The 25,635-nt window shown below is 42.4% G+C and overlaps 1 protein-coding gene and 2 long non-coding RNA genes across 3 annotated transcripts; 1 reads left to right on the top strand and 2 right to left on the bottom strand.

The window, feature by feature from the left end:
- Window positions 1-358: 358 nt before the first annotated feature.
- On the bottom strand, window positions 359-13,639 carry LOC119877584. The gene is made up of 3 exons (XR_005379169.1): window positions 13,452-13,639; window positions 1,893-1,951; window positions 359-631 (listed from the first exon to the last, which is right to left on the bottom strand). It is a non-coding gene; the product is annotated as an uncharacterized LOC119877584 (long non-coding RNA).
- LOC119877581 (disintegrin and metalloproteinase domain-containing protein 1a-like) lies at window positions 2,582-6,010 on the bottom strand. Its single transcript, XM_038575119.1, has one exon. The coding sequence runs from the start codon at window positions 5,620-5,622 to the stop codon at window positions 3,124-3,126; it is 2,499 nt and encodes an 832-aa protein (XP_038431047.1). The 5' UTR covers window positions 5,623-6,010; the 3' UTR covers window positions 2,582-3,123.
- On the top strand, window positions 11,221-25,605 carry LOC119866151. The gene is made up of 4 exons (XR_005379167.1): window positions 11,221-13,585; window positions 13,793-14,221; window positions 23,212-23,350; window positions 24,388-25,605. It is a non-coding gene; the product is annotated as an uncharacterized LOC119866151 (long non-coding RNA).
- The last annotated feature ends 30 nt before the right edge of the window (window positions 25,606-25,635 follow it).

Genomic DNA, 25,635 nt, shown 5'->3' with positions numbered 1-25,635 from the left:
AAGAAAGAAAGAAAGAAAGAAAGAAAGAAAGAAAGAAAGAAAGAAAGAAAGAAAGAAAGAAAGGAAAGAAAGAAAGAAAGAAAGAAGAAAGAGTGTGGTGATAGATGTTAACTAGACTTAACCATGGCAACCATTTCACCATATTTGCAAATACGAATCATTATGTTGTATACCTGAAACTCATGTAATGTTATATGTCAATTATAATTCAAAATTTAAAAATAGGGGATCCCTGGGTGGCTCAGTGGTTTAGCACCTGCCTTTGGCCCAGGGCATGATCCTGGAGTCCTGGGGTCAGGTCCCGCATTGGGCTCCCTGCATGGAGCCTGCTTCTCCCTCTGCCCGTGTCTCTGCCTCTCTTTCTCTCTGTGTCTCTCATGAATAAATAAAATCTTTTTTAAAAATTTAAAAATAAGCTTAAAAATGAAGTTTGAACATACAAAAAGCTAAATTTTTGTCAGACTAATTTCATGCTTTGTCTTTATTGTGGGGGTAATTATATTAATGTGAGGTTATGATGACATGATCTGGGTTGTCAGTAAATTACTTTTTTTATTTCTTTCCCCTCTCACTGGGCCCCAGAGAATGTGGTGGAGTCTGATTCCAGACAAGGATATTCTCACAAGCAGTCCTACAGGAACAAGAGAGGGTGTTGGGTCAGGTCTGAGGAAGAGACAGCTTATCCAAGTCCACCAGCAGGGCATGATGCCTGGACTTCAGGAGCATTAATACATATCTGTAGCATTCAAATATTTTTCTTTTTCACATTGTAATTTCCCTTTGTCCCCCACTCTACCCCCCAAATCTGGATAAAAATGTAGAGCCTGGACATGACTATGGTTTGAGGAACTAAGGGAAGGGCCTGGGTATTTTCTGGCCTAAGGCAGCACAAAAAGGATAATAGCTGCCCAGGTAAAAGATAGCAGTAAGTTTTAGGGGAGCAAGTAGCTGGTGACTGCTGACTCAGATGTTTGAAACATGCAAGCTTTCATCAAAATCCCCCAAATGTAATATGGAGAGGAATCAGTTGAAAAAGCATACTTTCTAGAGGCAGTCACATGCGATGTAGAACTGTTGTCACCCAAACTTTACAAGAAACTGATCCTCAAACATGGAGATTTCACAACCTAAGTTACATCTAACTGCTTTTTCCTGCCCACATTAAAACTAGCCTCCTCCTTTACCGTAGTCTATCCTAATGTGGTTCAACGTTCATTTGCTGGAATTCAAGATTTTTATTTTATTTTATGTTTGGAATTCAAGATGTTATAAACTTTTTATTACTTGATAATTTCTAAATGTTTAGCAATCCCAGTGCCTGGGATTGGTGCAGTCAGCTAAGCATCCAACTCTTGGTTTCAATTCAGGTCATGATCTCAGGATCCTGGGATCGAGCCCACTGTTGGGCTCCAAGCTCAGCAAAAAGTCTGCCTAGAGTTCCCTCTCCCTCCCCCTCCACCCCTCCCCTCCTTCTAAAATGAATAAATCTGTTTTAAAAAATTGGTCTGCCTCAGTATTACACTAAGTAAGATTTTTGTTGTGCTAAGGAATAGCAAGAGGCATTCAGCCAAGGAAATGAATTTGGCCTTATCTATATTTTAAGGTTATCTCCAGTTAATTATTCATAATAGACTTTTATTAAGCATTTATAATATGCTGAATCCAAGCACTGAGTAAGATGACAACCTGCCATTCCCTGATGTCAAGATGTAATAGGAGAAAAGACATTTTCATTGATAATTTTTATGCAATTTGGGAGTTCATAGTAGAGGTCAATTAGGGACCTGTTGAGTGCCTTCCTCATCACTTTTTACCATAAGAAAAGACCCATGAGGAAGTGGAGAATAGTGATTGAGCCATACCTGAGGAGAGATGCAGGTTCCACCACTTACCAGTTCTAGAGCAAATTTTCTTTGCTTCCTCATCAACAACATGGAGGTTTCATAGGGAACTTGGGAAGATGAAGTGGAAACAATGAATGCAAAGTATTTATCACAATTCTTGCCACAAAATAACATTAATGTTATACTTGCTTTGTGCTTCTTCACAGAGAAGTATCTACCACCTCTAAGCACTGTTAACCTGTAATTGGAGAGATTCCTTCTGATGTCAGTGAACAAGTTAATAATTTCAATACATTAAAAAATAGAAGATAAAAATTTAGTTTTATACACGTACTTAGCACTGTCGGAGGTTAGGGTCTCTATACTCATAAAATTAGCATAAATACAGTTTTCTAAGTCTAGGTGATATTCATCAGACACAAGATATTTGGAGGTTTGAAATTCATCCCATGAAGATGATTAAAGAGGAAAGGCTATGAAAGCTGCTCTAAAGAAAAATAATTGAAACCTTGTGGGTGAAAAGGGAGTATGGCTATAGGAAGGTTTTGGGAATACTGGGAAGTAATAAGTTGGGTATACATGCATCATGTTAAACATCTGCCAGATTTGAAAAGGAGTATGATTTTAACACTTGCCCCTTGACCTTGGGACAATCAGGCTTTTCTGGTTTCCCAGGTATGGTATATCCCACAGAGTCCTAGAATAAAATGGACTTAATAACTATGCCAAGTGGAATCTGAAGAGATAAATAATCAGAATAGGGTTTTATTTATTTTTGGATTTAAACGCTCATTTCATGAATATACATTTATAAGGCAAATTTAAATGATCACATAAACAGCTGTCCTCATAATAGGTACTGGTTACTTATATAGTGAAAGTAATAAATGCAGGTAAATATGGTAGTATATGTCAAACAACTTAGACGAAAGATGGTATGTACTAAAGGAGTTTCTGGTGAATGGAAAAATTGGCCCGAGACAAAGATACTGATGTTGTATACAGATGCATGCGAAGAGTTCAAATGAAATGTGGAAAAGTAAAAAGTAGTAGAATATTTAATATATTAAATAAATAAAACCTTACATACTAAAATGAGTTTAAAAAAAAGTGAGTGGTGAATCCCTCCTCCTACATTAGTATATTTTTATAGACTGTATTTCTAGTCAGAGCCACTGGAGCTGTCATTCCCACTTCATCTTTACTTCCCTGAGCCTCTCATTCCCATTCAGTGCTTGAGATGTCTGACATATTTGGCTTCTTTCTCCCACTACTTCTCTTATGGCTCGGATTCTTCCTCCTCTTCCTCTTCCTCTTCCTCTTCTTCTTCTTCCTCTTCCTCTTCCTCTTCTTCCTCTTCTTGCCTTTCCTCTTCCACTACCTCTTCTGGAGCAGCCATTTCAGGCTCTGCTTCTGGGGGCTTTACTGCAGCCTCAGCTGGACCCTTTTCTGTGGGCTCTGGAGGAGCTCCTCTTGCACGTTTACAAATGATAATGATACAAATAATTACGACTAATAATATTAGGAAGGAAAATACCAAAGATGATATGATAATTTGGTCTAAGAAACCATCCTCACGTTTTTCAACAATGGTAGTGGTTTCAGGTCCCTTTACTGCAGCAGGAGAGCCACTGTCCACACTACCCCCAGTTCCTATAGTTTTGCAGTTAGGTGGGGCATAGCCAGCCTCACAATGGCAGTGCTTTAAATTGTTGCAAACTCCTCTCCCATTACACATTTCTTTTGGTTCACAGTCATAGTTGAGCACAGCATAATCAACACAGGAGAAATTATAACAAATTTTTTCTGGGGCACAAAGAGTGCCAATTTCCACATAACCATCATCAGGGATATCGGTAACATTATAAACATCCATGCTCCAACACCAGTCATCTCTATAAGGAATCTGGACCATTGTATGCATGGGTTTGATATCTGGCATATTTTTAATATTTGTACATATAACTTTCCCACAATATATGTTTTCATCTGTGCACTTAACATATTGTTGGCTTTCTGAAGTGGGAAGGCCACAGTTTCCAAACCGATCCCCTTTAGTGTTCATGGAAATGTAACAGTCTTCTGGGGCAGACCTTGCAGGGTACCCAAAAACACTTACACATTGAAAATCGAGAGTCTTACACTGACCCTGAACACAATAGTGAACTCTTTGACAAGATGTACCATCTTGCTTGTATGTGTTAGTGGGGCATCTGTCAGAGATACCATCACAATACTCTGGAAGGTCACACTCTCCCAAAGCAGAGCGACACATCAGTCCCTGTTCTGCATAATCACATGTATCTTTACAGCAAGGTCCATGACTACACTTTGCTTTTGGCTTCAGGTGACATGTTTGGTCACAGCAAAGGTTATTACCACAGTCAGGTCCACAATCACATTGTTCATCCTCCTCCAACACACCATTTCCACACGTGGCTTGCCTACGCAGGCGACCTTTGGGCCGAGGCTTGTTAAATAGGCAGGCCCCTTTATGCTCCCGGAGGAACTTGTAGAAGTAGTCAGAGCTGCAGTTGCTGAAGCCACTTTCCTTAGTGATATTTTCATGCATGAGGCAAAAGTGTTTATCTTTACAAATGCAGGCTGAGTGGTCGTGCTGAATACCCAAGTTGTGCCCGAGCTCATGGACCATGAGCGCTGCAAACAGGAGGACATCTTCATGATGGAAGGATTCAACGGCTGTTGCAAAGCCTCCCGAACAGGCACCATTGAGAAATGCCTGCCCCGCATCCCCTTCAGGATGATGTCCAACGATCATGTGGGCAACATCGTGCTCCACACGATGGAACAGCTTCTCCTGTCTCCAGCTATTGAAATTCCTGAGTGTAACTCGCAAGTCCGCTGGGACTTCTATGAGGTCCCCCTCGGTCCAGATCTCCATTCCAGCCAACACCACCTCTGTGTTTATTCCCCTAGTGAAGATGTTGGCCAGAGCGGTGATGTCCATTACTCTCTGGACTGTCTCATTGACGTTACTGCCCCACATTTGGAACCGCTGGTGGTTGACCACGACAAACATCTCCACGTACTTGGTGTGTGACCAAAAGGAGGACGGTGCCTGTAGACTGCGAGGCTCCCTGCTCCCTTGTTGCCGGCTGGTGGACACCACTTGGCTGCCTTTGGAAGTGACATTACAGGAGACTCGAGCTTGGTGTGCCATGGTGTACAGCACATGTTCAAACCGTTTTGAAGTGTCCATGGGCTCAATGCCATAGGGTTTTCCCTCCCTAATCAGGATGCCCCTGAGGCCCGAACAGGTGTTGAGAGAAACAAAAGAACCTGGGACTCCTTCTATGTAGCCTTCATAGTGACAGTCATGCGAGATGAAAGGCATTTCTTGCCCCAGGACACCATTGTGGTAGCTGAAGACTGGAAAGTTACTCACAAAATAGTCTCTCTTCACCTTCAGGTGAATCACCTGTTTCTGGCCCTGCATTAATAGTACATAGGATGCCTTTTCCCCTGGGTCTTCCCTTCCCTTGGCTGTCAGACTCTTGGGGATGACTGTTTCATAAGAAGAGTAATATACAGATCCAGGGTCACAGTACAAGCTTGGCAAGAAAATCAGTACCAACAGCAACAAAACCCCTAACCTGACACACAGAGGTCCTGGTGCTACCAGTGCCCGCCTCAAGTCCTTCACGTGGGGAGCCCAAGTCTGAAACACTTGGCCAGCCTCGTAGGTAACCACTTGGTATTTCTGCAGAGAAGACAAGGAGGCAGAGTGTCTCAAAGAAGCTGCCATGGATATGGCCATTGTGAATCAGCTGATGGTGGGTGGCCTGCGTCCATCAGCAGCAGCTCTCCCTGACACACAGACCCTCAGTCACAGGCATTAGCTCCAGATCTCTTCTGGCTGCATAAAGGGTGGCTACTGTCTACCTGTGAGAGGCACAGCCTCTGGCTGTGTCCTTTCCAGTCTTTCTGATCTGTTATCCTTCAGATAGTGTCCTTTCTCTGTGACTTCTTTCCACAGCATCAGCTTCAGTGCACCTTGGCTAAAGTCCTTCCGACATCATAGGCTGATATAATCATGAAGGACTGCAAACTCTAAAATGCAAGACCCTACCTTGAGAGTGGAAACAAAACCTCCATGCCTTCTCAACTGTGCCACACAGAATGCCCCACCCCCACCCCTCTGGTCGTCCGTTGCTTGGCTAACTCCAAGTGTTCCAGACCAGGGGGATTGGACATCTTTGGTGAGCACACTCTGTCGCTCACTTCCCCTCTTCTAAAACTCTTGCTCTGTGATACACAGACATCATAATTCAGATTGTTCTTTATCCCTCGATGGCATTATAGTGATATGCACACCTCACAGGCCGGTCTGTTAGCTAAGGCAGATAGAGTGGTGGCACTGTGGCCACAGGACAGACTCACGTGGACTGGTGACTCACGGGGCAAGGGCCAATAGTCCTCTCTGTTTTAACATCACCAAAGTTTGGTTTCTCGAGTTCTGTTTATAACACAGTCCAAACATGTGTATGGGGATGCTAATAGAGCGGTCTCCTCTTATGCATGAGTATCATGGCCATGTTGGTGGGTGCGTAGAGGCCCACAGCCTTCTCGAGATGGCCCTGACATACTGGTACACTAAGATTGTGCCTGTTCTGAACTAGATAATCCTGATAAAAGTCTCCCTTGTGTTAGAATATGGCCTCTGGGGGTTCAGCGACCTCTTCTGTCTGTTCATCTTTATACCCCTGGGTCTAGAAGAGGGCTTGTCCAAGAGTAGATGAACAAGAATTATTTATCAAGTGAACCCTGGTATGGGTACGGTGATGTCTCATCTGTTGTGTGTTATTTGTTTGTACTTGCTTGAATGCCTGCCCTGAATGGCTAAAAGTGTCTTCTGGGAAACCCACAACCATGCTGACTAATGGCATATTTGTGATTTCAGTGTGTGTATACCTCTTCCTATATTTTACCAGAAGTTCACTCTCCTGATTTCTTCCTGCCTCTTCTTTCACTGAGAAAAATGGAAGCAATCCAATGAGTACTTCTACATGTAGATGCCAGGTGAGCCCACCTGTATCTAGAGTCTCCTCCACTGTAGTGGATAAGTTGTCCATGCTCCAATCTAAGGCCGATCCTTCTGCTTGTATGCAGAGTCTCCTTCCCATTCAGTTGCTCACGGACTTTGTTCACTCTTCCAGTTCTCCCTTCTCCCTTTGACATCTTTTTTTTTTTAAGATTTATTTATTTATTCCTGAGACACACACACACACAGAGAGAGAGAGAGAGAGAGAGAGAGAGAGGCAGAGACATAGGCAGAGGGAGAAGCAGGCTCCTCGCAGGGAGCCCGATGCAGGACTAGATCCCGGATCCGGAGATCACAACCTGGGCCGAAGGCAGGCACTCAACCGCTGAGCCACCCAGGCGTCCCTCCCTTTGACATTTTAAACATCTGTTTGTCCATTGGATCCAGTCTCATCATATGCTGTAATATCTCGCCCTTATGAAACCATCCTTCTCAGCCTATATCACTCTCCAGTTGCATCCAATTTCTCTTTTCCATTTCAAAATGAAACTCTTTGAAAGAGTGTATAAACATTCTGTTCCAGTTTGCACCACTCCTTTTTTCTTTTCTGAAATGTTTTACTTTGAATCACAGCACAAACACAAAGCATGCATAAGATGTAAATTTATTTTACAGTGAGTTATTAGAAAGAGAACAGCCGAGCCAGACACAAAAGGACAAATATTTTATGATTTCATTTATTTAAAAACATTTTATTCAAACTCAATGTAATTAATATATAGTGTATATTAGTTTCAGAGACAGAATTTAGGGATTCAGCAGTTGCGTATATAACACCCAGTGCTCATTCCATCAGGTGCCCTCCTTACGGCTGGCCCATCACCCAGTTACCCGGTCCCCCCTGCCCACCTTCCCCTCCAGCAACCCTCAGTTTGTTTCCTATAGTTGAGTCTCTTACGGTTTGTCTCCCTCTCTGTTTCCATCTTATTTTATTTTTCCTTCCTTTCTCCTGTGTCCATCTGTTTGGTTTCTTAAATTCCACATAGGAGTCAGATCTTGTATTTGTCTTTCTCTGACTCTTATTTCACTTAGCATAATACCCTCTAGTTTCATCCACGTCTTTCCAAATGGCAAGATTTCATTCTTTTAGATGGATGAATAGTATTCCATCTGTGTGTGTGTGTGTCTGTGTGTGTGTCCACACACCACGTCTTCTTTATCCATTCATCTGTCAATGGACATCTGGGCTTGTTCCATAGTTTAGCTACTATGGACATTGCTGCTGTAAACATTGGGGTCCAGATGCCCCCTTGGACCACTATGTTTGTAGCCTTTGCATAAATACCTAGTAGTGCCATTGCTGGGTTGTAGGGTAGCTTGATTTTTAACTTTTTGAGGAACCTCCACACTGTGTTCCACAGCGGCTACCAGTTTTCATTTCCACCCACAGTGTGAGAGGGTTCTTCTTTCTCCGCATCTCGCCAACATCTGCTGTTTCCTGAGTTGTTAATTTTAGCCATTCTGACCAGCTGGGAGGTGGTATCCCATTGTGGTTTTGATTTGTGTTTCCCTGATGCTGAGTGATGTTGAGTTTTGTTTTTTGTTTTTGTTTTTGTTTTTTACCTGCCTATTAGCCATTTGTACGTCTTCTTTGGGAAATGTCTCTTCATGTCTTCTGCCCATTTCTTGACTGCAGACTTTGGTTTGGGGGTATTGGAGTTTGAAAGTTCTTTATAGACTTTGGATATTAGCCCTTTATCTGATATGTCATTTGTAAATATCTCCTCCTGTTCCATAGGTTGCCTTTTAGTTTTGCTGTTTCCTTTGCTGTGCAAAAGCTTTTTATCTTGATGAAATCTCAACAGTTCATTTTTGCTTTTGTTTCCCTTGCTTTGAAGACGTGTCTAGCAAGAAGTTGCTGCAGCTGAGGTCAAAGAGATTCCTGCCTGTGTTCTTCTCTAGGATTTTGATGGATTTCTGCCACACATTTAGGTCTTTCATTGATTTTGAGTTTATTTTTGTGTATGGTGTAAGAAAGTGGTCCTGTTTCATTCTTCTGCATGTGGCTGTGCAGTGTGAGTTATATATCAAGAAAGCTGTTATTAAAAGCTGTTGTTAAAAATAAATGTTGAGGGCAGCCCGGGTGGCTCAGCAGTTTAGCGCCTCCTTCAGCCCAGGGTATGATCCCGGAGACCTGGGATCGAGTCCCACGTTGGGCTCCCTGCATGGAGCCTGCTTCTCCCTCTGCCTGTGTCTGTGCCTCTTTCTCTCTCTGTGTCTCTCATGAATAAATAAATAAAATCTTTAAAAAAATAAAAATAAAAATAAATGTTGAACCACCCTTGCAGCCCAGGAACAAATCTCACTTGGTCATGGTGAATAATTCTTCTAATGTACTCTTGGATCCTATTAGCTAGTATCTAGGAGAGAATTTTTGCATCCATATTCGTCAGGGATATTGGTCTGTAATTCTCCTTTTTGGTGGGGTCTTTGTCTGGCATTGAGGTCAAGGTATTGCTGGCCTCGTGCAATGAGTTTGGAAGTCCTTTCATTTCTATCTTTTTGAAACAGCTTCAGAAGAAAAGGAATTAATTATTCTGTAAATGTTTGGTGGAGTGGCGCCTGGGTGACTCAGTGGTTGAGCATCTGTCTTTGGCTCAGGTCATGATCCCAGGGTCCTGGGATCAAGTCCCACATCGGGCTCCCTGTGCCTATGTGCTTCTCCCTCTGCCTATGTCTCTGCCTCTCTCTCTCTCTCTCTCTGCTCTCTCTCTCTCTCTCTCTGTGTGTGTATGTGCGAGTGATGAATAAATAAGTCAAAAATCTTTAAAGAGTAAAAGAAAAGAAAAGTTTGGTAGAATTCCCCTGGGAGGCCATCTGGCCCTGGACTCTTGTTTGTTGGGAGGTTTTTGATTACTGCTTCAATTTCTTTGCTGGTTGTGGGTCTGTTCAGGTTTTCTATTTCTTCCTGTTTCAGTTTTGGTAGTTTATGTGTTTCTAGGAATGCATCTTTTTCCTCCAGATTGCCTAATTTGTTGCCATATAATTGCTCATAATATTCTCTTGTAATTGCTTGTACTTCTCCAGTATTGGTTGTGGTCTCTCCTCTTTCAGTCATGATTTTGTTTGTTTGGGAGGAAGGCCTCTTTTCATTTTGATAAATCTGGCTAGGGGTTTGTCGATCATATTAATTCTTTCAAAGAACCAGCTCCTAGTTTCCTTGTGATCTGTTCTACTGTTGTTGTTTTTTTATTTCTGTGTCATTGATTTCTACTCTCGTCTTTATTATTTCTCTTCTCCTGCTGGATTTATGCTTTATTTGCTGTTCTGTTTCCAGCTCCTTTATGTGTATGTTCAGGCTGTGTATTTGAGACATTTCTTGTTTCTTGAGGAAGGTGCCTGTATTGCTATATACTTCCCTCTTAGGGCTGCCTTTGCTGCAGCCCAAAGATTCTTAACTATTGTGCTTCCATTTTCATTTCTTTCCATGTATTTTTTAAATTCTTCTTTACTTTCCTGGTTGACCCATTCATTCTTTAGTAGGATGCTCTTTAACCTCCATGTATTTGTGTCCCTTCCAAATTTTCTCTTGTGATTGAACTCAAGTTTTAAAGCATCGTGTTCTGAAAATATGCATGGTGTGAGCTCAATTGAATGTTCCATGTGCACTTGAGAAGAATGTCCATTCTCTTGCTTTAGGATGAAATGCTCTGAATAGGGTACCGGGGTGGCTCAGTTGGTTAAGTAGCTCTTTTCAGCTCAGGTCATGATCTCGGGGTCCTGGGACCGAGCTCCGCAGCAGGCTCCCTGCTCAGTTGAGGATCTGCTTCTCCCTCTGCTCCTCCCCCACCTCCGTCCCACTCATGTGCTCTCTCTCTGTCTCTGTCTCTGTCTGTCTCTGTCTCTCTGTCTCTCTCCCAAATAAATAAAACCTAAAGAAGAAAAAAATGCTCTGAATATATCTGTGAAGTCTATCTGGTCCAGGGTGTCATCCAGGGCCCTTGTTCCCTTATTGATCTTCTGCTCAGATTATCTGTCCTTTGCCATGAGTGGGGTATTAAAGTCTGCTACTATTGTCAACATGTTTCTTTAATTCTGTTATTAATTGGTTTCTATAGTGGGTTGCCCCAAGTTAGGGGCATAAATGTTTATAATTGCTAGATCTTCTTGTTGGATAGACCTTTTTATTATATCATGTCCTTCTTCATCTCTTATTAATATCTAGTTCGTCTGATAGAAAGATTGCCACTCCAGCTTTCTTTTGATGTCCACTAGCATGACAAATCGTTCTCCACCCCCTCACTTTCAATCTGGAGGTGTTTTGGGGTCTAAAATGAGTCTCTTGTAGACAGCAAGATGAGTCTTGTTTTTTTTTTTAATCCAATCTGATACCCTGTGTCTTTTGATTGGAGCATTATGTTCAGAGTAACTATTGTAAGATATTAATTTAGTGCCATTGTATTACCTGTAACACTGCTGTTTCTGTAGATTATCTCTGTTCCTTCCTGAGCTTTGTTACTTTGGGGCTCTCTTTTCACTCAAAGGATCCCCTTTAATATTTCTTGTGGGGCTGGTTTAGTGTTCATGAATTCTTTTAATTTTTCTTTGTCCTGGAAACTCTTTATCTCTCCTTCTATTCTGAATGGCAGCTTTGCTGGATAAAGTATTCTGGGCTGCATTTTTTTCCCCTTTAGCACATTGAATATATCATGCCAGTCCTTTCTGATCTGCCAGGTCTCGTGGACAAGTCTGTTGCCAGCCTTATGTTTCTACCCTTATAGGTTAGAGACCTCTTGTCTCAAGCTACTTTCATGATTTTCTCTTTATCTCTGAAATTTGCAAGCTTCACTATTCTGTGTTGGGGTGTTGACCTATTTTATTGATTTTGAGGGGGGTTCTCTGTGCCTCCTGGACTTGAATGCCTGTTTCCTTCCCCAGATTAGGGAAGTTCTCAGCTGTAATTTGTGTTCAAATAAGCCTCCTGCCCCCCTTCATCTTCTGGGACCCCTATTATTTGAATATTATTTCACTCTGTGGTCTCACTGATTTCTCAAAGTCTCCCTTTGTGATCCAGTACTTGTTTCTCTCTTTTTCTCAGCTTCCTTGGTTTCCATCATTTGATCTTCTATATCACTGACACTCTCTTCTGCCTTGTTTATCCAGGCTGTGAGACCTTCTCTTTTTAACTGCATCTCAATAATAGCATTTTTTATATTCACCCGATTAGATTTTAATTCTTTTATTTCTACAATAAGGGATTCTCTGCTGTCTTCTATGCTTTTTTCCAAGCATATTTCTTTATAATCATTGTTTTGAATTTCACTGCAACATCTTACTTATATCCATATTGATTAAATCCCTGGCAGCAAGTAGTACTTTCTCCTGTCCTTTCTTTTGGGGTGAGTGAGTTTCTCCATCTCAAAATTATGTCCAAAAAGAATAGAAGAAAGAGAGAGAAAGACAAAAATAACAACAGCATCACCAGAAAATACAAACAGGACTAACCAGAAGAAAACAGAAACAAAACGAAATAAGAAACCAAACAAGAAGTAAAACAAACAAAACAATAAACTAGATCCTGGGTATGTTTTGGCTTGTTTGTTAAGAGAAACTAGATCTCAAACTAGGAAAGAAAGGAAAACATATAAGTATATATGTTTATACATACAGACTCCAAAATACAGTAAAATACAATGAAAGGAAAACAAAAACTAAAAATGTATATATTAAAACAATTTTAAAGACTTGAACAGAGAATTGGAAAAATAAGAAACTAGCTGAAAAACAATAAAACCAAAAGATTAAAGAATAATTTTTTAAAACCATGAATGATATATCCTGTTTTCCGCAAAAGCTGAACTTTTGCAATCTCTATGATCGGTAAACTTGGTGCTAATGAGTTGTTCCTGCTGGTCTTCTGGGGGAGGGGCCTATTGCACTGATTCTCAGGTGTCCTTGCCTGGGTAGAATTGCACCCCCCTTACCAGGGGGCTGGGCTCAGCATAAGCAACTCTGGATTACACTATGTGACTCAATCACTCTTGTCTCCCTGGTTTTCATCCGAACTCTTTGTTCACCCAGCCTGTGACCGAGTGTTTTATCTCAGGCACATGACCCAGTTTTGAGTCTCCAAATGTTATGGACTCCCATGGCACAGACCCACGCCATTCCTCCCAAGAAAGGGGCGGGGGTGTCTGGCCCAGCTTCCGCCTTTTGCTGGGCCCCTGCCCAGGGCACAAAAGTAGGACCGTGCAGCAGTTCACAGTTTATGACAACACACAGCAGAAAGCCAGCTCCTGGACTCGCTGCTTTCAGCCAGCTTCCGAGCTCCCATGTCTGGAAACTCTGCCACACTCAGGCGCCTCCGTTCTTCTGGTGACCCCGGGGATCCTGAGGCCATGCTGTCCGACCTGGTTTTCCACCCTGCTTCTCCACCTGAGCACCCTCAAGCCAGGGGTGTCCTCTATTGTAGCAGACTTCTAAAAGTTCTGATTTTGTGCCCTACTGCTTATAATACTTTGCGGTAGCCTCCTCACGCAAGTTCCCACCCCTCTGCCCTATATCTTCCCATGTATTGCCCCGGATCACGTCTCCTCACCTCTTACCTTCCAAAAAGTGGTCACTTTTCTGTTTGTAGAATTGCAGCAATTCTTTTCTCAGATCTCTGGTTGATTTTGCAGGTGTTCAGAAAGATTTGGTAACTATCTAGCTGAATTCCAGGGACCAGACAAAAATTAAGGTCCCCTACTCCTGGGATCCTTGGGTGGCGCAGCGGTTTGGCGCCTGCCTTTGGCCCAGGGCGCGATCCCGTGGAGGCCCGGGATCGAATCCCACGTCGGGCTCCCGGTGCATGGAGCCTGCTTCTCCCTCTGCCTGTGTCTCTGCCTCTCTCTCTCTCTCTGTGACTATCATAAATAAATAAATTAAAAAAAAAAAAAAAAAAAAGGTCCCCTACTCCTCTGCCATCTTAACTCCTCCTCTGTGATTTCCTTTGGATGAGGTTCCTCAAATAGTCAAGTTCATGGAGGCAGAGTAGAATAGAGCTCTACTAGAATAGGGCTGGGGGAAAGAGTAACGGGGAAGTTATTGTCTAATGGGTGCAGAGTTTCAGTTTGGCATGATGACAGGTTCTGGAAATGGATGGTGCTGATGACCACACAACAGTGTGAATGTACATAATGCCACCGACCTGTACACTTAAAAATGGCCAGGATGGTTAGTTTTATGTTATGTATATTTGACTGAGGGAGCAAAACAGCTGTATATGTGCAGCACCAGTGCAGTAATCATCAGTTTCTCCATAGAAATCACCTGTGTGCCATTGCCAGTCACAAAGCCTCCTGCTTCAGAGATAATCATGATCCTGTCTCTTATGGTAACTACTTTCTCACTTTTTAAAAACGTGTCTTGCTTCCAAAATATGCACGCCAGTGTAATTGTGTACTTTTATTTTAGCTTGTCAACAATACACCTTTGTTGAGATACAATTCACATACCAAGAGTCCAGGTCAGTGGTTTGTAGCATGTTCTGGGAATTATGTAACCATCACCTCGGTCGATTTTAGAAGCTTTTCCCCACCCTCTCAAGAAAATTCTCATGTTCATTACCAGTCCCTCTTCATTCTCCCCTCCCCGAGCCCCCCTGGCCATCACCAGTGTGCTTTCTAGCTCTAGGACTTTGTCTGTTCCAGGTATTTCATAGCAATGCACTCCTACATGTCATAATAGTCTTCTGTGACTGCCTTATTTCACATCATATGTTTTCATGGATGAGCTGTGTAGCATGTGCCAGTACCTCATTTCCTTGGGGCCAAATAATAGATTCTTTTTGAATGAATGAATGAACCACATGTTACGTTTATTTTTTTTGATCCAGCAGTCGAGCATTTTGGTTGTTTCCACTTTTTGGCTATTGTGAATAATATGCCGTGGATGTTTGAGTACAAGTTTTTGCTTGGACATATGTTTTCATTTCCCTTGGGTAGGTACTTGGGAGTAGAATTGCTCAGTCATGTGTTAACTCTATGTTTGGCCTTTTGAGGAACTGCCCAACTGTTTTCTGAAGCAGCCACGTAATTTTACATTCCTGCCAGCAGTGAATGAGGATTCCAACTTCTCCACATCCTCACTGACATTTGATACTTGCCTGTCTTTTTGGTTTTAGCCATCCCAGTGCATATAAAGGGGTATCTCATTATAGTTTTGATGTGCACTTTTCTGATACTTCATGATATTGCACATCCTTTCACAGTCTTACTGATTCTTTATTTCTTCTTTGGAGAAACGGCTATTCACATCCTGTACCCTTTTAAAATTGGGTGTCTTTTTCTTGTTGAGTTATAAGGGTTCTTAATATTTTTGGAGTACTAGTCCCTATCAGATACATGATCTGCTAATATTTTCTCCCATCCTGTGGGCTGTCTTTTCACTTTCCCAGTGCTAGTGTTTCTCTCAGAATGAAGAAGTATTTCATTTTTGTTCTCCCTGTTTTCTTTTTTATTGGGTTGAAACACACATAGCATAAAACTTACCATCGTCGCCGTTTTTAAGTGCACAGTTCAGTGGCATTAGATACATTCTTAATGTTGTGCTACCATCACCACTACCAATCCCCAGGACTCCTTTTCCTCTTATAACTTATAACTGACACTCTATAGTCATTGAGCTGTAAATCCCCATTGCCTCCTTGCCTTCAGCCCGTAGGAACCACCATTCTACTTTCTATCTCTATGACTGTGACTACTATGAGTGCCTCCCCTAAGTGCCTCCCCTAAGGACTCCCTAAGAATCCTACAAGATACTTCTTTTGGGGACTGGCTCATTTTGTTCCGCATAATGTCCTAAAGGCTCATCTGTGTTGTGGCACGTGTCAGATTTCTTTTCTTTCTAAAGGTGAGGAATGTTTCATTGTATGTATATGCCTCATTTTGCTTATCTGTTCATCATCCATCAATGGACACTTAGGTTGCTTCCATGTTTCAGCTATTGTGAATAGTGCTGCTGTGAACATGGACATGCAAATATCTCTTCAAGACCCTGCTTTCAGTTCTTTTGGGTGTATACCCAGAATTGGAATTGCTGTATCGTATGACAAGTCTATTTTTGATCTTGTGAGGAATCGTGACACCGTATTCCACAGCAGCTGTACCATTTTTCATTTTCAGCAGCAGCACACATGGGCTCCAGTTTCCTCCATGTCCTCTCTGACACGGGACATGTTATTTCCTGGGGTTTTTGTTTTTTGTTTTTTTGACAGAAGCCATCTTTATGGGTGGGTGGTGGTGTCTCACTGTAGTTTTGATTTGCATTTCCCTAATGATGAGTGACGGTGAGCATCTTTTTAGTGGTGCTCATGGGTCATTTGTGTATCCTCTTTGCAGCCGTGTCTCCTTGAGTCCTTTGCCCATATTTTTAATCAGGTTATTTTGTTGTTGTTGAGTTGTAGGAGTGTCTCTGTGTATTAGTCCCTTATCAGACACTTGATTTGCAAATATATTCTCCTGTTCTGTGGGTAGCCTTTTTCCTGTGTTAATAGTGTTTTTTGATGCACAAAATTTTTAAAGTGTTGTTGAAGCCTGTTTTGTCTATTTTCTGTTGCCTGCACATTTGGTGTCGTGCATCAGAAGGATCTTGGCCAAATCCAGTGCCGTGACACTTTTGCCTTATGTTTTCTTCTAAGAGTTTATAGCAAGGCACGTCCTGTGAATGGGGATTTTCTGGGCAACTGCTAGACGTAAAATTACCGACAGTTCGATGGCCGTGGGCCTTTTGGGGGGGCTTCAAACTGTTCTGCCCAGTCCACTGGGTGCTAGGTTGCCTGTTTTCACAGCTACCCGAGTAGCTATGATGCTGTTTTTCAAGGATAGTGAGGGCCTGAGGGAGAGGGATACGGGACTAGGGCAACTAAAACTTCCCGTAGCTTGCTGCTCTTATCAAGATTCAGCTGTTTTACTGTTTGTGTTTGAACAAACAAGCTTCACATGGTTCCTTGTCTTTGATTAATTTCCATACTTCGAAAAAGTGGACTCTGACTCTATTTGCCTTTGTCGTAACTGCTCATGTGGAGGAGGGAGTTTCTAGAGGACCTTATTTTAACATTTTGGAAACGTTTCCCATTTTACCTCTTAACTTCCTATGAATTCATACGAATGCGATGTGGCCTCTTTTGTTCCACATGGTATTTAAGTTTACACTTACTCTCTTGGGTGCCACCATAGTTCATTCCTTTCCATGTTGTACTACACCTGTCTTTCTCTGTGTGGATCAGTCACAACATTCTACTGAGGATCAGTGAACACAGGGTTCTTTTCTTTTCAAATACTATGAAGAGTGCTTCTCTGACCATTATTGTCCAGTAACATGATGCAAATAAGCAGAAGTGTATAGGGCATTTGCCTAAGAGTCAAAGAGCTGTTATAGGGTACTTGAGAAAATAAATTTAACTGGAAAATTAAGAGTGCTATTTCAAAGCGGCATGCCACTTTATGTTCCTGAAGCAGTTTAGGAGAGCTTCCACTGCTCCATAGCAATACTTGGAATTTTCTGTTTCGTCCAGCCAGTCTTGTGGGTGTGTAGTGACATCTCTTTGTAGCTATACAATCTGTATTTTTCTGAATACTGATGACACTGAACACCCTCAGAGATGTTTGCTTGACTCATCCTTTACCTTTTGATGCCAGTAGAATAAGCTTTCATTCCCACCCATCCATCCAGACTGCTCTGCTCCAGGATACCAATGGATATGTCTCTGTTGTCAAATCAAATGATCAAAACTCAGTCCTCACCGTGGACCTATTGGCAGCACTTAAAAGATGATCAGTATGTTCTGACTTACCTTTTAAAATAATCACTCTGCCTGCTGGGTGGAAAATAGGCTGTTGGGAGAGCCAGGGTGGAAGCAGAGAGACCAGTTAGAGACTTTTGTGGTTGGCGAAGAGAAGAGGGAGTTGATGTTGGCTGGCAGTGTGCTGGACAGTGGGGGGTTGGGGGCAGTGGAGATAAGAGGTCACAGCCTGGGTATGTGTTGAAAGTAGAGCCAAGAGAATATGCTGTTGGAACTGAGTCTGTAGTGTAACGCTCTTCTAGAAACACTTTCCTTTCTTGGTTTTCAGGACAACACTCTCTTGGTGATACCATACCAGCCACTCCTTCTCCCACTTCTTTCCTGAGCCCTCAATCTTATCAACACTTACACGTGAAACACCCTGGAGCTACATCCTCACCCAGCCCTCAGATCTGTTCCTTTCTCTAGCTGCTCACTCTGCTCCCTAGGCAGTGTCAACCGATCCCGTGGCTTGGATATCATCTCCAGACTGGCAACTCTCAAATAGACATCTGTGGCTGACTTCTCTCCTGAATTCCAGACTCAGTCAACTTGCTGCCTAGCCAGCATGCCCACATAGGTGTTTAACAGGCATCTCAAACTAACCATGTCCAACGCCTGCTCTTTCCACACTCATCTGCACCTCAGTAAATGGTAGTTCTGTCCTTGCAGTTGCTCAGGGCAGAGCCACTGGAGTCATCCTTCTTTGCCGCCTTTCTCTCACACTCTACATCTGCTCTGTCAGCAAACCCTTTGAGCTCTACCTCACAGTGTACCCAGAATCTAGCTTCTTCTCACCACTACCACTTCAGCCACCCTCCTGAATGCTTCCAACATCTCCCACTTGACAGATCACAAGGTCTCTAAGGATTCTCTATTTATGCAATGGCCCATCGCCCTACCCCTGCCTGTTCATTGATCATGTAGCAGATGGAGTGATCCTTCAGTACTTCTCAGCTCTGGTCACTCCTTTGCTAAAGCCCTCCCGTGTTTCCCATCTCCACTGAAATAGAAACATAATTCCTTTACGATCCTTACCAAGTCTTCATGTGACCTGTCTCCACTCACAGCCCTCAACTGCTACACACGATGCCCACTCTGTCCAGATGATGCTGACCTCTTGGCTGTTCTTCAGACATTGCCAAGCATGTTCCCGTGTCAGGACTTTTCCACTTAGACTTCCCTCTCCCTGGTCTGCTCTTCCTCTTCTCTGACCATGGCCTTCAAATAGCACTCCACCCTAACATCACTCTTGTTCCCCTTTCTTGCTCCATTCTGTTCCATCACACACATATTACAACCTGGCACATCATACAGTTATCTTTTTGTTTCTGCCAGGTTTGTGATTTTTTTTTTAACTTTCATGGGATCAGAGGCTTTGTCTTATTTTCTACCATGTCCCTACTACTAGTTCAATAGTTCATAGGTAAGGACTCAATAGTGGTGGAATGAATGAATGCATCAATGAGTGAGTGAATGAGACAAGGTGACATGTGTCAGCTTCATAGTCAAATTAGACTCTGTAAAAAGGCATCAAGGTTGGGCAGTAAGCCTCAAATGTGCAAATTGACCTCTCCTGAGCCATTTGCACGTTCAGGATTAAAGGTACAGTCAGAAGAGGGAGGAAACTAGAATCTTGACTTAGGACCCAAACAGCAGCGTTGCTTTCAATGCCACCATGGTCTTGAGAGGGGCTCTAAGGAAGAGAATAAAGCCCTTACCAGTCTTACCCGTAACTGGACCCGAGGCAGTGATTGCCACATCAATCAAATCTTACTCCTCCTCACCCCCCAGAGATTTTCAATTTAGTAGGGGAAGTAGAAACATGTTTGCAAATGCCCATGTGTATGATAGGCCAGAATGCCATTGGTATGAAGGAAATTCAGTATTACGACTAGGTAGTGATAGATCTTACCATTGCTGAACAACGTAGAATTCATACAATCTGACATCCATAGACACAGGTGACTTTAGATCTTCTCAGTGTTTATGTGGGCACCCGCTGTAAGCCAAGCAGTGCACCTGATACGAGCACAGGCATTACCTAACTTAATCTCTCAACCCACTATGTGAGGGGCGTCCTTCGCGTGGCCATCTTACTGAAGCAGAAACCTAGGCCCAAGGAAGTGAAGTTCGATGTCTAAGACCAATGAGCCAGAAAGTAACGCCTGGGATTTAGAGACAGGGAATATGAAAGCCCCCTCAATCAGAAGAAAGGTGACTTTCTTCTTTTAAATAAGGTTGTTTGCTCTCAGAAAATCCTTCTGGCTGGATTTTTTAGGCTATCAGAACACAAGACTCCAAGCTTACACAGCATTCACGCTCTTAGCATCATCCAAGGAGAAGAAAAGAGCTCTCACAGTGTTTAGGAAAGGTAGCCGATTGTTTTCTCTTACGCTTTAATTGTTTTGTAAAACACTACTAGACATTGACATTGGTCATAAAAACAGCTAACGTGACAATAAAGATGATTAAAAATTGTATCTGTTTTGGAAAAAATTGTGAATAAAACCAAGTGTTTCATATATATATATATATATATATATATATATATATATATATACACATTGTTACATAAAAATGTAAATTCTGCAATAGAGTTCCCCTGAATAGCTGGGGGATCTAATGTACTGGCATCATTTTGTTGCAACAGTTTTATAAAGAGATTCCTGTCTGTAGGCTTCCCTTAAACCATGACACATCAGTTACCTCAAAGTTGGGATCCATTGTCATTTTTCCAAAGCATAGGATTAATTGGTAGCCTTTGCTTTATTTGGCATCTTTGTTTGCATTTCCATAGTTTCCTGATGACCTACCTTACCTGGGGAAGTAAAGGAGGGCTTTAGGTGGATAAGCATGAGGGAGAGCCTTCTCTCCCATCCCCTGGCACTGACACTGTGCCTTTTTTTATTTCCCTTTTTCATGGGAAACTGTTTGCACTCACACCTAGTTCGTGATTAGTAGGTGACCGAAAATGCATTACAGAAGAAAGGTTGTGGCTTCGCAGCTCATTCCTCATGTGTTTTGAGAAGCTTTCTTTCCATTTCTCCACCAAAGCATGAGTACCTTCAGACTTTGAGGTTCTGAGAACATGTTGCGTGGGTACACACATTTCTCACTTTCAACGTACTAACTGGAGATTTCTTTTTTTTAAATATATATATACAACATTGAATATATATATATATATATATATATATATATATATATATATATATATATATGTAGAAGTTCGGTTTGCCAACATAGAGTATAACACCCAGTGCTCATCCCATCAAATCAAGTGCCCTCCTCAGTGCCCATCACCCAGTCATTTCAGTCAAGGACAAGGATGATGGATGCTCCCTTGTTCTGTAGAAAACAATCCCCTGATGGCCTGTTTCAGACTGACTGCCCTATAGGTTCTTTCCGTGAGTATTCTCAAAGAGAACCCATGTGTCCTTCAAAAAAGTAGAGAAAGGTATGCTGGAGCAATTTCAAGAGCCTCGCTGGAGCTGGGAAGGTTGAACCAAGTGAGCATAGGGAAGAGTAAGGTCATTTGATAGAATCAAAAGCCCAGAGAGACAAGTGGCCATGGCATATAGCGAGAACACAGGTCCTCCCTGTCAGACATACGAATAGGAGAAATGAGGACATGCTTGTTTTCAAAAGTCATAGGAGAGGGATCCCTGGTTGGCGCAGCGGTTTGGCGCCTACCTTTGGCCCAGGGCGCGATCCTGGAGACCCGGGATCGAATCCCACGTCAGGCTCCCGGTGCATGGAGCTGCTTCTCCCTCTGCCTGTGTCTCTGCCTCTCTCTCTCTCTGTGACTATCATAAATAAATTAAAAAAAAATTAAAAAAAAAAAAGTCATAGGAGATAATGGCTGGAAGTGGACAGGAGGACCCAGTTGTCAGAGCCCTTTAATGCCTCACCAGGTTTACTACCCTAGATAACGAGAGAGCAGTGGACGTTCCTGAATCCAGGCTGTGGTGACACAGTCGGTGTCTGGAGAACCTCAGGAAGGTCACTAGAGAGCCCGGTTAGGTAGTTTCCAGCAGTAAAACAGGCATTTGTTTGCAAACACTTGGTCATAATTCCGCCTCCGATGTTTCCTTTGTAAGTATTTGGAAAATTGTTTTCTAACTGTGGGAAGACTCACCCATGGCTTTCTGCTTCACAAACTAATCCAATGCCTTCTTGGTCCTCATACATGTCCTTACACATGACCTCCTCATGTAAGACTGCCATAATTATATTAAATAACGAAAGTGGTATTGGACCTTTTTCTCCCCCCATTCTTCCCTGGTCCAAGAAGTTTTAAAGCCTTATGTCCAGAAGCAGGGGGAATAGTAATTTTAAAGAGTCAGCACTTTGCAAACATTCTTGAAGGAAGTCTGCTCTTGGTTTTGAGAAAACATTTCAGTGAGCATATTTGCCCAAAGGAAACACTAAAATTCTGAAGTTTGTAAATACCATTAAGTTTTCATTTTAATTTTTAACATGGTGTCAAGAAATTTTGCAGATAAAAAAAAGTTTTGGTGATGAGTGCAAAACTTTATTTAGTGCAGAACTGCACCCCTATGAGGTTGATATGTCACCTGTGTTTAACATAAATCTTTTACTTTCCTTCAACTGAGCCCCAGAAGGGAGGTTGGTGTTTGGCTCCAAGTTTTGAGGACATTCCCAAAGTACTCCTGCATGGACAAGGAAAGATGTCACGTTGGGGACGTCCAAAGAAAGAGAGGACCTGTCCAAGTCTCCGAGGGAGGGGCAAGACGTCTGGACTCCAAGAACTTTAATATTGGCCGCACCCAAATACATTATTTTCCACACTGTAGTTTCCCTTTGTTCCCTCTAAACCTGGATAAAAATCTAGAGCCTGGACTTGGCTGTGCTTTGGGAAACTAAGGGAAGGGCCTCGGTCTCCACCAGCCTTAGGGAGCAGAGAGAGGACAATAGCCACTCAGGGAAGGGGGGGCAAAGGACGGCAAGGAGTCACTGTCAGAATCTCTTAGGTGCAGCTGGCTGGGTCATTAGTGACTACCCACACAAGTTATTGGAACATGGAAGCAAGAACGCCTCAGAATACCCCAAACATAATGGGGTGGGGGGCGGAGGATCAGGCAAGAGTGTGCTTTGTAGAAGCAGTCACACAAAATGCAGAACGCTGAACCTGGAACCCAAGGTACCCTACCTCCCTTCTTGTGCCCACACTAAAATTGGTCTCCTCCCTGCCATAGCATATGCTAAAGAACTTCAGCCTTCAATCCCTGAGATTTAGGGTTTCCACATATTTTAAGATTTACCTGACACGGGTGGCTGGGTGGCTCAGTCGGTTGAGCATCTGCCTTTGGCTCAAGTCATGATCTCAGGGTCCTGGGATTGGGCCCCGCATCAGGTTTCCTGCTCAACAGGGAGCCTGCTTTTACCTCTCCCTCTGCCACTCCCCCTGCTTGTGCTCTCTCTCCTTCCTCTCTCTCTCAAATAAATCAATAAAATCTTTAAAAAATAGATTCATCTGACAGTTTATAAATACGTCCAATTTTCTATCTCTTTTTCAGAGGAACTTCATTCAAATAGCCTGTCCTGACCTTTGTTTCCTGCCTTCAACCTCTTCTTGCAGTCATAGGACAGCAACTAAAAAACAAAGTTCATTCAACTTACAACTTGCATATTTGCTAAATTTTTCTAAAGTTTGATGTAAATATTGTGAAGTTTTTTGGTTTGGGTTTTTTTTTTTTAAGATTCCATTTACTAAAAAAAAAAAAATATTACATTCACTAATGGGGGGGGGGGGTAAGTGCGGGTAGCGTAGGGGTGGAGGCAGAGGAAGACAGAGAAGCAGAGGGGATCCCTGGGTGGCGCAGCGGTTTAGCGCCTGCCTTTGGCCCAGGGCGCGATCCTGGAGACCCGGGATCGAATCCCACGTCGGGCTCCCGGTGCATGGAGCCTGCTTCTCCCTCTGCCTGTGTCTTTGCCTCTCTCTCTCTCTCTCTCTGTGACTATCATAAATAAATTTAAAAAATTAAAAAAAAAAAAGAAGCAGACTCCTCGCTGAGCAGGGAGTTCAACCAGGGGCTGGGATCCCAGGACCCAAGATCATGACCTGAGCCGAGGGCAGATGCTTAACTGACTGAGCCACCCAAGTATTCATGTTGTGGAGTTTTAAATAGGTTTTACTGATAGTTTCCCAATTATCTATCTGACTTTTGGTCTTTAAAGAACACCATTAAATTAGCTAAGCATAATTACCCCCTATCTAAATCATGATTCCCTTATGCTTGAGAAGCTAGTAAAAATATGTGATGCTCTTTAACTCTTACCATAGTCACCATCACATGTGCAGTTAGGAAAGTAACCCCTCCTGCTCTCCACTGAAGTGCTTCTCAGCAGAAATCCTCCACATCTTTTTCAAAAAGTCCCAAATCACATGTGTAAGTTTACAAGTGGAGACCTTCACTTACTCAGTTTCACCCTTGTCGTCACAACTCTCGGCTGACTACCAACTAATGGTGTCTTTTCACCATGCATCCTGATCTTCTGGCACAAAACACGCTGAGATTTGGTTAGCAGCGAATCCCATGACCTGGAATCTTACATAACGAAGTCCTGAGTTTGGATTTTGCCCTGAAGTTTAGTTTTGTTCCAGCAAAAGTAATTAACATAAGCTTCTTGAAGGCAGAAATCACGTCTTAACGGAATTTTTTTTTCTGTTCTCTTCTGCGCATGTGTGTCAGGCATTAGAAGAGGGACTCAGCAAGTGTATCATCAGGGACTGATGCTCAGGAACTTCCCTGAGACTCAGAACACTCAACATGAAGCAACACTGCACCCGAGCAAGGTTTTGGCAAGTGGCATTCATAGAAGTTACCCTCCTATTTTAAAGTCCTTCACTTGGTCAACATTTACTGAGCACCTACAGTGAGCTGGGACCTCAGAGCTGAATAAGATAAAACCTGACACTCCATGACGTCAGGATGTAATAGGGGGAAAGGCACTTTCATTGGTAACAAGTACACAGTCTGGTGGGTTCACGATAGTGATCAAGCACCCGTCTGGTATGGCTTTAGTTTCCTCAGAGTCACTGAGGAAGAAGCCATGTTGTGGGCACATAAAGGACATATCGATTGTCTTTAAAGTCACTTGTCACTTTTTTTTTTTTTTTTTTTGAAGGAAGGGCTCATGAAGCAGTGGGGAATGTAGATTCAGTTGTACATTGGGCAAGACACCTGTTGCTAACTCTAGAGCAGAACTCTTTGGGGTCTGTTTCCTCTTTTAGAAGATGGAGGTCTCAGAGGACAGATGGGAGGATAAAATTAAGACAACAAATGTGAAGTGTTTAGCACAGTGTCTTGGATAGAATGGGATTCTTATTGTTATATATGCTTTATGATCTCTCTACATAGATTTACCAATTTTATGTGTTACCTATAATTTGAGAGTTTCCCATGGTTTACCAGTGAGTAAATATCACCTTTAATATAGAAATTAAGAAATCAAGAGAATAAACAAAAGTCAAACATGAATTCAACACTGTGTATATGTCCCCTGGCCTCTGTTGCCCAGACTACCCCATACAGCTGGATCCCTGATTCAGCTGCAGCCTGTTCCAGTGAGCCTCAATATAGAAAAATCCCCAATTACTAAGCTGCATCAGAACTGAAGTGATGCTTCATCCAAACATTGTCTTTTATTTATTTCAACTTACCTCTATTTCATGAATAGAAACTGTCATGGCAAATTAGAGTACTCAAAAGATAATGTTCCTAAAATAATGCATTTATGTGACTTGGTTGAATAATCTCAGGATAGTAATAATATAGGTACAATAATTGTGTCAAACAATGTAGATGGAAGATGGTATGCCCTGAAAAATAATTTTAGCTCAGAAATTGACCCAAGTGACGCAAGATATTTATAGCAATGATTCATGAGAAGAGCTTAAATAAAATGGTTTCAGGAAATGGGTAAAAGCTACACAATAT

The sequence above is a fragment of the Canis lupus genome, chromosome 26 (genome assembly GCF_011100685.1).
Source record: "Canis lupus familiaris isolate Mischka breed German Shepherd chromosome 26, alternate assembly UU_Cfam_GSD_1.0, whole genome shotgun sequence".
Lineage (NCBI taxonomy): Eukaryota > Metazoa > Chordata > Mammalia > Carnivora > Canidae > Canis > Canis lupus.
This window is presented reverse-complemented; position numbering and strand designations above follow the sequence as displayed.